The sequence below is a fragment of the Choloepus didactylus genome, chromosome X (genome assembly GCF_015220235.1).
Source record: "Choloepus didactylus isolate mChoDid1 chromosome X, mChoDid1.pri, whole genome shotgun sequence".
Classification (NCBI taxonomy): Eukaryota; Metazoa; Chordata; class Mammalia; order Pilosa; family Megalonychidae; genus Choloepus; species Choloepus didactylus.
The window spans coordinates 191,159,208-191,169,047 of record NC_051334.1 but is presented as its reverse complement, the minus strand read 5'-3'; the positions used below and the strand labels follow the sequence as shown (position 1 = coordinate 191,169,047).

Below are 9,840 nucleotides of genomic sequence, written 5' to 3'. Positions count from 1 at the left end.
CCTCAAGGGACCCCACAAGTCATCTCCTGCTCCTCTTGTAGTGATGGGAAACTGAGGCCCAGGAACAGGGAGCGAGGAGCTTTCGTTATAAAGCCCAGCAAATCCCATTAACAGAGCCAAAAATCAGTGTCCTCTTTCCCCACCGCAGGAATCCTTTGGTTCAGGCGAGAGAAACAGCCTGTACCTTTCCCGAAGAGGGTGACGCTGCCCCATTAGCTGCTCAATGAGTCAGAGCCCGGGGCCTTTGCCTTGCACGGGGCAGGCATGGAAGGACCAGGGTTACTAGCAAGTCGGGAACTCGGGGGGAGCTGACGAGTCGCCGCCGACTGCTTGTTCCCTGAGGCCTGGGGGCCTGAACCCAACCGCCGGCCAGGGCGGGGCTCCTGGGGGGTTGGGGGCGGGGCCATCAGGGGTGTGGCCCGTCGGAGCCACACCCCCCAGGGGACGGCCCCAGGCGAGGACCCCGAGCTGGGGCGGGCAGGGAGGCTGCAGGGCCATCCCCACTTGCCCACCCTCCCTGGCCTTCCCGGCCGTCGGGCCTCGGTCAGCTCCTGTCGGTTAGGCCTGAGTTCGCGCAAGGCCGCGGGGTGAAGGGTCAAATGTGGGACCCCCCTCCCCGGTTTCTGACCCACTTCCCGCTTGCCCGCCCGTCTGCTCCAGAGGCCGGGGTCCCGCCAAACAGCCCCGGCTTCTGCGCAGCCTTCGCCGGTGCGCTGGCTCTGACAGGCCGCCTCGCCCCCGGCCCAGGCCTCAGGGAACAAGCAGTCGGCGGCGACCCGTGGGAAGGAGCCGCCCGCCCGCCACCTCCCGCCGCCCAGGGCTTCCAGGGCCCTGGCGGAGGGGACGTGGGGCTCGGGGCGCCCTTCCCCTTCGGAAGCTGGGACCCCCCCCCCCCACTCCTCTCTGGACTCCCGCCAGCTCAGAGGCCCGCTGGACCCACGGCCACCAACTGGGCCGCGAGGGGCCTGGGCTAGAGGCCCTTGAAGGTTCTTCCCCTCTGGCTGCTCTACATTTCTACGATAATAGCGCGGGAGACTCTAGCTACCTATGACAGCATCCGGCCCCCCATGGGGAAATGGTGGGTCCCATGGCACTCCCCACCCAAGATTGGAGCGCGAGGGGCAAGGGCAGGAGCTGGGCCGTGAAGTGGGTCACTTCCGGGTGAGCAGGGGGGCAAGGGCCGTGGGCAGGCCGCGAGGCCCGTAGTTAGTGACAACGAATGTCTGAACTTAAAAGGCTCCTAGACCCAGCCCTGAGAGGTCTTGCTTCAACATAGGATCTTCCCAGCAAGTTCCCTTAACATATTTAAAGTGACTGGGCAGCCCCGTTCCACCCCTGCCCACATCCCGACTTCCATCGATTCTTAAGAGGGGGCTGAGCTGAGTGTGGAAAGCAGTTGGGCAGGTCCTCAGAAAGTTAGGTATAGAATTATCAGGTGACCTGCAATCCCACTTCTAGGTATACACCCAAAAGAATTGAAAGTAGGACTCACACAGACATTTGCACACCCATATTCACGGAGGCATTATTCACAATTGCCAAAAGGTGGGAGCAACCCAAGTGTCCATCATCAACAGATGAATGGATAAGCAAAATGTGGTTTGTACACACTGTACAATGGAATATTATTCTGCCATAGAAAGGCATGAATTCCTGATACATGTGACAACATGGATGAACCTTGAAGACATCATGTTGAGTGAAATGAGCTGCACACACAAGACAAATATTGTATATAAAATATATTGTATATCAAATAAAACAAATATTTCATATCAGTGAGAGCTCACTGATATGTAACAATTAAAATGCAAACTCATAGAGACAGAAGATTAGAGGTTCCCAGAGGCTAGGGGGAAGAGAGAGGGGTAAGTTACTGCTCAATGGCTACAGAGTTTCTGTTAGGGGTGATGTCAGCTTCTGGTAGTGGATGGTGGTGATGGTAGCCACCGTTGTGAATGTAACTAATGTCACTCAATTGTATGCTTAAAAATGGTTAAAATGGGAAATTTTACATTATATATGTGTTACCATTATATATACAATAAATACATATTATATATAGTAATATATTATATTATATTACATTACATTATATTATATTATATGTGAGAGAGAGAGAGAGGGAAAGAGGCTGACCTAAGCGTTAAGTCCTGGGCTCCCAAGTGAGGCCCTAGGGTTCCCAGGTTTGTCCCAGCCCACACCAGGCTTTCATCTTTGTTGAATGATGAGGATTCCTCTTAATCTTTCAAGGCCCTTGAACTGACAGGAACTGAAAACCTCTTTAAATAGCTTTTGCCACACTGTCCTATTTCCTATTGCCTTTCAGTGTTTTCATAACCTCACCAGGTGGCTGAGCAGCCTAAGGGATTCTGGTTTGAGGTTCTCCTGTGTGGATGGGCTTTGCCCAGTGCTGGGCCTCCAAGGTGCCTGAGGTGATGAAAGTGCTTTCCAGGGGACCAGGACTGAGGCCCACAGCCCCCATCACTTTGGCTAGTTGCAGAGGAGACAGCCTGCTTTGGGGTCCTTGAGTCCAGGCAGTGCCCAGGCACCCCTTGTTTTCTGTCACTTTTTCATCTTCCAGGCTGGTCTGAAGTCTCTGCCCCTGGGCAGCCTTTGGTAACAACCAGACCCATCACCTTCACTCCCACCCTCCCTCGCTACCATCCTGGGCAGTGGCCAGGGTAGACAAGATGGCAGGGGAGGTGAGGCGACTTGTCAGACGGCATGCTGGGGAGTCAGTGACAGAGCCCAAAGCCACTGCCTTGCTCCATCCTTGAGGCTCAACCCCGCCCCCTCATCTCCCTTGGGTTATTTTGTTACTAGGCATTCAATACAGGGGAATGCGAATGAATTATGGGATGCTTTCCACTGGGGAGGAGGCTCCCATCCTTCAAGGGGAAGGAACCAGGGATGATGAGCCTGCAGAAGACTGGGGTGGTGTGTGCATTTGTGGGGGCAGGAGCAGGGAACCATGGTAACCGTCCTCACACGCGTTTGGTGATGTCATACTCAAGTTCTGTGAGGTTCCGAGGACCGCAGGTTGAAGCTTCAGGCCAAGTGCTTCAGCAGGATGGAAGAAGGAGCTTTCTTGCAGGCAGAGATGGAGACGCTTCCTTTGAAGAAGAAGAAGAAACCTTTCGTCATTCGAAGTATGTGTGCAGAAATGTGAGCCCCTGTCCTGCCTGACACCCCGTCTTGCCTCTGTGCCTAAAGGCCTTGAGCATTGAGAGGCTGGGATGTGCTGGCAGAGGGGAGGTACTTGTCAGATCACATGTGGGGTCCCTGCTCCCCTCAGGGCAGGACAGAGACATGGGAAGAGGGAGAGGCCAGGACAGGTCATTGGGTGCTGAGAACCTGGTGGTAGAAGGAGCCCAGGCTGTCTGAAGGGTGAGGGATTAGACTGTGTGCACACAGTGATGCCAAGGATCAGGAGGAAGGTGAGGGCTGGGAAGGTGGGGGAGACAGGTTTCAGCTCAGCGGAAGGAATTTCCTGGCGCAGTGGGCTAGGGATGGAAGGGACAGCCCGGAAGGGAGGTGGTAAGCTCCCTGTGAATGGATGTGTGCAAGCAGAAGGTGGGCTGGTTCTAAAAGGGCAGAGGGTTGGATGAAGAGGAACAGGGCAGAGGGTCAGATGAAGTGGCCTTGATGTCCCTGCCTGAGCTTCTGTAGACTGGGAACCTGGAATGGGGATCTGATGTTACTGTCAGCTCTTGTCAAAAGCAGCACAATTTCAGCTTGTGGGGCTGGGCCTTGGCAGCTAGCAGTGCCAACCACAGGGGCTGAGGCTAGGCCTGGAAGCTCGGGTGGGGGTGGGGGGCCCCGCTCCCTTGCACACCTCCAACTCAGCCCCTGTTTCTGGAAACAGCATTTGGAAGAGTTATCTTTAAGTGGTCTGATTTCTAAACATGAGCACCATGAGCACTGGCTGTGTTAGACGTTTCAAAGTGCTTTGGAAAGGGAACTTCCCGTGGGGAAAAAAACCCAAACCTCTCGCGGTGTCTCTCCATTGCCATTACGTTCTCCAAATTTCAACCCTTAAAATGCCCTCCTTTTTCTCACTGTTTCTTTCTCTTCCATTCTTTCCAGGAAGCTCCAGTACCTCAAAGAGGGAAGGGCCCTCGGGTATTTTTCAACAGGCCTGACACCAGCATTTGGAGTGGGACATTTCTTTCTCATGTGCGGGACATTGAGCATCCCTGGTCTTCCCCTCCCACTTACTAAATTTCAGCAATGCCTCCCAGTCTTTGGGCAACCAAAGTCCCCCCACATTTCCTAACACCCGCTACAGGGGTAACACTGCCTCCTCCACTTTGAAAACCATTGCCCGCATCCCGCATACCACCAGCCAGTGGCAAAGTCGAGCCCAAATCAAACGCCATTCATTCATTCATTCATTCATTCCAAAAACGTTTCTTTTTTTCTAGAGGATGTGTCAGGAGAGCAGAAGAAATGAGGGCCTGAACCGGGGCAGTGTTGGAGAGACCGAGCTCACTTTTCCTCCCTAACCACAAAACCACAATTTCTCACAATTTCGCCTCTAGCCCCTCCAGCCCGCGGTTTCCGCAATTGCAGGCACAAGTGAAGCCCAGGGGCGGGAGGTCGGCTCGCTCTATGGCGGTGCGTGGAACCGCGTATCGGAGCCGGATCCGCAGGAGCCGAACCAGCCCTCGGTCGGCGGGGCGGCGGGATCCGAGGGCCGATACCTCAGGACTCGGCCGGGGGGCCGCCGCTATCCGCCCCTGGAGCGAGCTGGGCCGGGACCCCGCCGCGGCGGAGCGTCAGCCGTTTCGCAGGTCAACCCGGGACCGCCGGACTCGCGGGGCCCCTCGCCCACCTCCTTCGCGATAGCCGCTCGGCTGGCAGAGGGGAGCAGGCCGCGAGAGTCCTCCGCTCCCGGCTCCGGCCGCCGCGGCCAGCACCGGCGGGTTGCTCAGTTTGAATGAACGAGCCCAGCGGCCGCGCCCAATCGGCACTCGCGCCTGCTTAATATGCATGAGGTGGGCAGCCAATGGCCGGGCGAGGAGGCTGTTTTAAACGGCGGCGCCCGCTGGCCAATCAGGCGGCTCTCGGGGAGGCAGCTAGCGCGAGGCTGGGAGCGCCGAGCCGCGCGTTGTGCCCTGCGCTGCCCAGACCGACGAACAATACAGGTACGCTCCGGCCGCCCGCCCGCCGCCCGCTGCCCGCAGCCCCGCCGCCTCGCCGCCGCCGCCCCAGCGCCCAGGGGATTGGAAGCGGGACGCGCTCCAGGGCTTGCAACTTTCGCAGCGTCGACGCCGGCGCGGCCGCCGTCGGGCTCAGCCTCCTAGCCGGGGCCCTCCGGGAACCCGCGCCCGCCGGGGGCCGCGAGGCGGCGGGCGGCGAGCGGGGGCCCGGGACGGCCTCGGTCAGGCAAAGTTGGCGGCCGGGCGGGCCCACCGGCCGTGCGGTGCTCGGGGGCGCGGGGTGTGGGGGGAATCGGGGGCCCGGGCTGGGCGGGCGCGCGGGCGGCCCAGGGAGGAGCGTCCCCGGCCCCGGATTCCCGGCCCCGCGCGCCGCCCGCCTCCCCGCGCGCCCGGCCCCACCGCTGCGGCCGCCGCGAATATGGCTGTCGCGGCGCTGGGCTCCGGGCGGTGGGCTCCGTGACCCGGCCTCGACCCGGGGACAGAGGGCGATGGGAAGGGTCGGGGGCGCCGCCGCGGGCCTCGGTGCGGCCGCGCGTCATGGCCGCACGGGCGCCTTTTGTTATCCCGCGGAGGGCGCCCGGCGCCGGGGGAGGGGTCCGGCCCGCGCCCGCGGCCCCGCGCCCCCGCGCCCCCGGGCGGGCGGGCGCGCGGGGCGGGGGCCGGCGGGCGGGGAGGCGGGCGGCTGGGCCCGGGCCGCTTTGTTCGCTGCCGCCGCCGCCGCCTGCGCCGGCCGCGCGGATCAGCCATTTTAGCGAGCGGGACTCGGCGGCGCGGCGGGCGTCACCGCCGCCACCACCACCGCCGCCGCCGGCCGGGCCCCGCGCCTCCCGCGCGCCGCCGCCCCCGGCCCCGGCCCCCGCTCCTCGCGCTGCCCGGCGGTGGCAGCGGCCCATTTCAGGGGCACTTTCTTTCATCAGGAAGCTGCTGACAAAATGGAAGGTGAATTATGGGCGTCCGGTGACCCGGCGCCGGCCCGGGCTGCCCCTGGTGGCCTCGGCTCCCCCGCGCCTCGGCCCGCCGCCGCCGCGGGGCCCTAACGCAGCGGCTCGTGTGGCGGCTGCAAAGGGGAGCGCTGGAGTTTTACCTGATGACCTTGGGTGTGGGAAAAGGAAAAGATGGCGGGAAGCTGGGGGGTGGGACAGGGACGATGACACGCCACAGCTGCATTTTTATTTGGAAACTTTGGAGAAAGTATGACTGGCTGTAGGTGCATTCCGCTTTGCCGATGAGCAAGAGGAGCCCCTTTGGTGTCCCTCCCCCTTTTAGATAGTGACGAAGTGTCAGATTTGAACTAAGAGTATAGGGGATACCCGCGCGCTTTTCAGAATCGCCCTGCATGTAAAAACCATTCGTATAAGCCACAGACGCCTCGATGAGATTGAAAATTCAAACGGTTCCCTCTTTACAGTTCTGCGGCTTCGATCCTGCCTTAAGCAGCGGTGACATTTTTGTTTTCATCGGAGTTAAAGGGCCGACTAGCTAGCCTTAAGCCATTGGTTTCAAGCTCTGCTCCCTGCCTGCCTCCCCCATCTAATACCTCCACAAATGGGGACTGTTTCTGTTGGCACTTGTGGTTGTGGTTTCCAAAATGTGAGTAGCTCTGAACCGGAATGTGGTGCCGAATCGCCCACTTGCGTGGGTTCCATTTGGAGAACTTGATCGTTCTCGGAAAAGTGCATCGCAAACCGGCGCACTTCATGCTGGTCAAAAGTTAAATGACATGCGTCCGTGGTGAAACTGATTTCCTCCTCACTCTGTCTTCAGCCGCCAGCCGTGTCAGGCATTTGGGGGCTTCCAAAGGGCAAAGTACCTTTTACTTTTGTCCTGCTTTTGGTCTCTGTCGTAGTTCTGTTCGATTCCTGATGGGTTTTTTTTTTTTTTCCTGCTTCTCCTTCTTCTGTCTGTCACAGTCAGGATGGCTAAAGGTGACCCGAAGAAACCAAAGGGCAAGATGTCTGCTTATGCCTTCTTTGTGCAGACGTGCAGAGAGGAACATAAGAAGAAAAATCCCGAGGTCCCTGTCAATTTTGCAGAATTTTCCAAGAAGTGCTCTGAGAGGTGGAAGGTATTTTTCTTTTGTGTTCTCCCAACTAGTTGCATCTCACACCTTGGCGTTGCTTACCTGTAGTAGCCCCAAGTGGGGCTGGCCGTTTTGTGTGGAGGCTTCTTTGTGCCTTTACTTATTTTCTTGAAGGCTCCACAAGGGTTTTAAGGTCTTCTCCTTTTGCAGACGGTTGTGTCAGCTGTCACCGTAATCCAGTTATGTGACAACTGAGCAGGCACATGCTATCTGCATTGAGGAATTTCACTCACACGTCCTGTTCTCTGCAGACAATGTCTGGGAAGGAGAAATCTAAATTTGATGAAATGGCGAAGGCGGACAAAGTACGCTACGATCGGGAAATGAAGGATTATGGGCCAGCAAAGGGAGGCAAGAAGAAGAAGGACCCTAATGCTCCAAAACGGCCTCCGTAAGCAATTAGAGGATTTGGGCAAACAGGAGCTTTCTCAGCTCGAAAGACTTTTTTAAAGATAAATTCTTTGCCCATAGAATGTCGTGATGTCTGTGCAGCTGAAGGAGGCTGTGGCTGTGGGCATGTGTGGGGGTGCCTGTGCCCCCTTGGACTGGGAAGGTGGCTGCCTCTTTCAGGGTGTCAGGGTCTTTAGGTAGGTTTTCTACAGGAAATCTGCTTTACAACCTGGTATATGGTTATCCCTTGATAACTTTCTTCACTCTAGGGAGAAGCTAAACATTGCTTCTTCCCTGCCGTGGTGGTGGGAGATCTGTGGATTCAAGAGCATTGAAATTCGACCCTTAAACTCACCGTGCTTGTGGCTTCTCCTCTAATTTGTACAATTCTTCTTCCCAAGGTCTGGATTCTTCCTGTTTTGTTCAGAATTCCGCCCCAAGATCAAGTCCACAAACCCTGGCATCTCTATTGGAGACGTGGCCAAAAAGCTAGGTGAGATGTGGAACAACCTGAGTGACAATGAAAAGCAACCTTACAACAATAAGGCAGCGAAGCTGAAGGAGAAGTATGAGAAGGTAAGGTGGATGGCGGTATGCCCAGCTCACTTTCGACCCAGCTTGGTAGCTTGAGCCAAAAGTCCCTGGCAAGGCCCGCAGTTGCCCCGGGGATTGGTGGTTGTGGTGGGGTGCGTGCCTGGCTGTAAAAGCTTTGCTCACTCTTGAAGAGAAAAACCATATGCTAACCTGGGATGCAAAGGGTGACGGCATTGGTTGCTGACTTTTCCAACGGGAGGATTTGATAGTGCTAGTAATGTGACCAAAACAACTCTTTTGCACATCCATGGGCTTTTAAACTTGAATGGCTAAGAACCAAATTTGTGTTACAGATGCAAATACTACAGATGTGCCAGCCCTGTCTTACTCTCGTGTTCAGGGCCTGTTTTCCTATTCCGAGATGGGGTCAGCAAGTCAATTTTTACCTTTTGCTAAAACAGCTGTAGGCGACGGAGGAGTTGAACCCAAGCCCACGGCGGGGGAGCTGGTCTCTTCATTTGGCCTGTGTCCTTGTCCCTTCTAGGATGTTGCCGACTATAAGTCTAAAGGGAAGTTTGATGGCGCGAAGGGTCCTGCTAAAGTTGCCCGGAAAAAGGTGGAAGAGGAAGACGAAGAAGAGGAAGAAGAGGAGGAGGAGGAGGAGGAGGAGGATGAATAAAAAAAAACTGTTGCTCTGTCTCCTTGTGAATACCTTAGAGTAGGGGAGCGCCGTACAGGACACATCTCTTACTTGAGACGTGTCTTGCCCTCATTCGGTTTAATTAAAAAATTGGATCATCATCATATTGTAGTTCTCTCAAAGTGCTCTAGAAATTGTCAGTGGTTTACATGAAGTGGCCATGGGTGTCAGGAGCACCCTGAAACTGTATCAAACTTGTACATATTTCCAAACATTTTTAAAATGAAAAGGCACCCTGGTGTTCTCACTCTGTGCACTTTGCCGTTGGTGTGACAAGGCATTGAAAGATGTTTCTGGCATTTTTTTTTTTGTTCTTTAATTTGTAAGGTGGTGTTACTATGGTTTTTGGTTAGAAATCCTGTTATCAACTGTACATATCTATAGTTTGTAAAAATGAATGAAACGAGGGAAATGCCCGGGTGGGCCGTGCTCGGCGTTGAGGCGGTTGTGGGGATGCCTTTTGGCAGGGCCGCAGCTCAGGGTGTGCGCTGGGAAGCTGGACCTGTTGGCACTGCAGTGGGCATCCATTTAGCTTCAGGTTGTCTTGTTTTTGTATATAGTGACATAGCATTCTGCTGCCATCCGTAGCTGTGGAAGAGGGGGGGAGGGTCAGCTGGCATGAGAAGTGTTTGGATTTTTTTAGTTACGTGCGGTAGTTTTAAAACTGTTTTTAAATGAACTGTAGAACTCTTCATTGTCAGCCGAGTGAAGAGCCACTGCGTCAAAGTTCAAGAACCTTCTGTACTTAAAAACACAATTTGCAACGTTCTGTTATTTTTTGTTTTGTATGTTTAGAATGCTGAAATGTTTTTGAAGTTAAATAAACAGTATTATGTTTTTAAAACTGTTCTCTATGACAGTCTAAATTTCTGACTCACCGCAGTCTTAGCGTTAGAACAACTCATCCCATTCTGTTTGAAGGCTGGCATCACTGTAAATCCGGTAGCTTTTTTATGTAATATGGCCAGCTC

The 9,840-nt window shown here is 55.5% G+C and overlaps 1 protein-coding gene across 2 annotated transcripts; it reads left to right on the top strand.

The window, feature by feature from the left end:
- Positions 1-5,074: 5,074 nt before the first annotated feature.
- On the top strand, positions 5,075-9,716 carry HMGB3 (high mobility group box 3). 2 transcript variants are annotated; one of them, XM_037822372.1, is made up of 5 exons: positions 5,075-5,150; positions 7,076-7,230; positions 7,497-7,636; positions 8,037-8,211; positions 8,714-9,716. In XM_037822372.1, exons 2-5 carry the CDS (start codon positions 7,081-7,083, stop codon positions 8,846-8,848), a joined length of 600 nt encoding a protein of 199 aa, XP_037678300.1. In that variant the 5' UTR covers positions 5,075-5,150; positions 7,076-7,080; the 3' UTR covers positions 8,849-9,716. The 2 variants fall into 2 exon arrangements, with proteins under 2 accessions (XP_037678300.1, XP_037678299.1); XM_037822371.1 differs by lacking the exon at positions 5,075-5,150 and adding an exon at positions 5,978-6,104.
- The last annotated feature ends 124 nt before the right edge of the window (positions 9,717-9,840 follow it).

Coding starts and splice junctions, on each gene's coding strand:
- HMGB3 (XM_037822371.1), top strand. Junction 7,637..8,036: donor AATGCTCCAAAACGGCCTCC/GTAAGCAATTAG, acceptor CTTCTTCCCAAG/GTCTGGATTCTTCCTGTTTT. Junction 8,212..8,713: donor TGAAGGAGAAGTATGAGAAG/GTAAGGTGGATG, acceptor TGTCCCTTCTAG/GATGTTGCCGACTATAAGTC.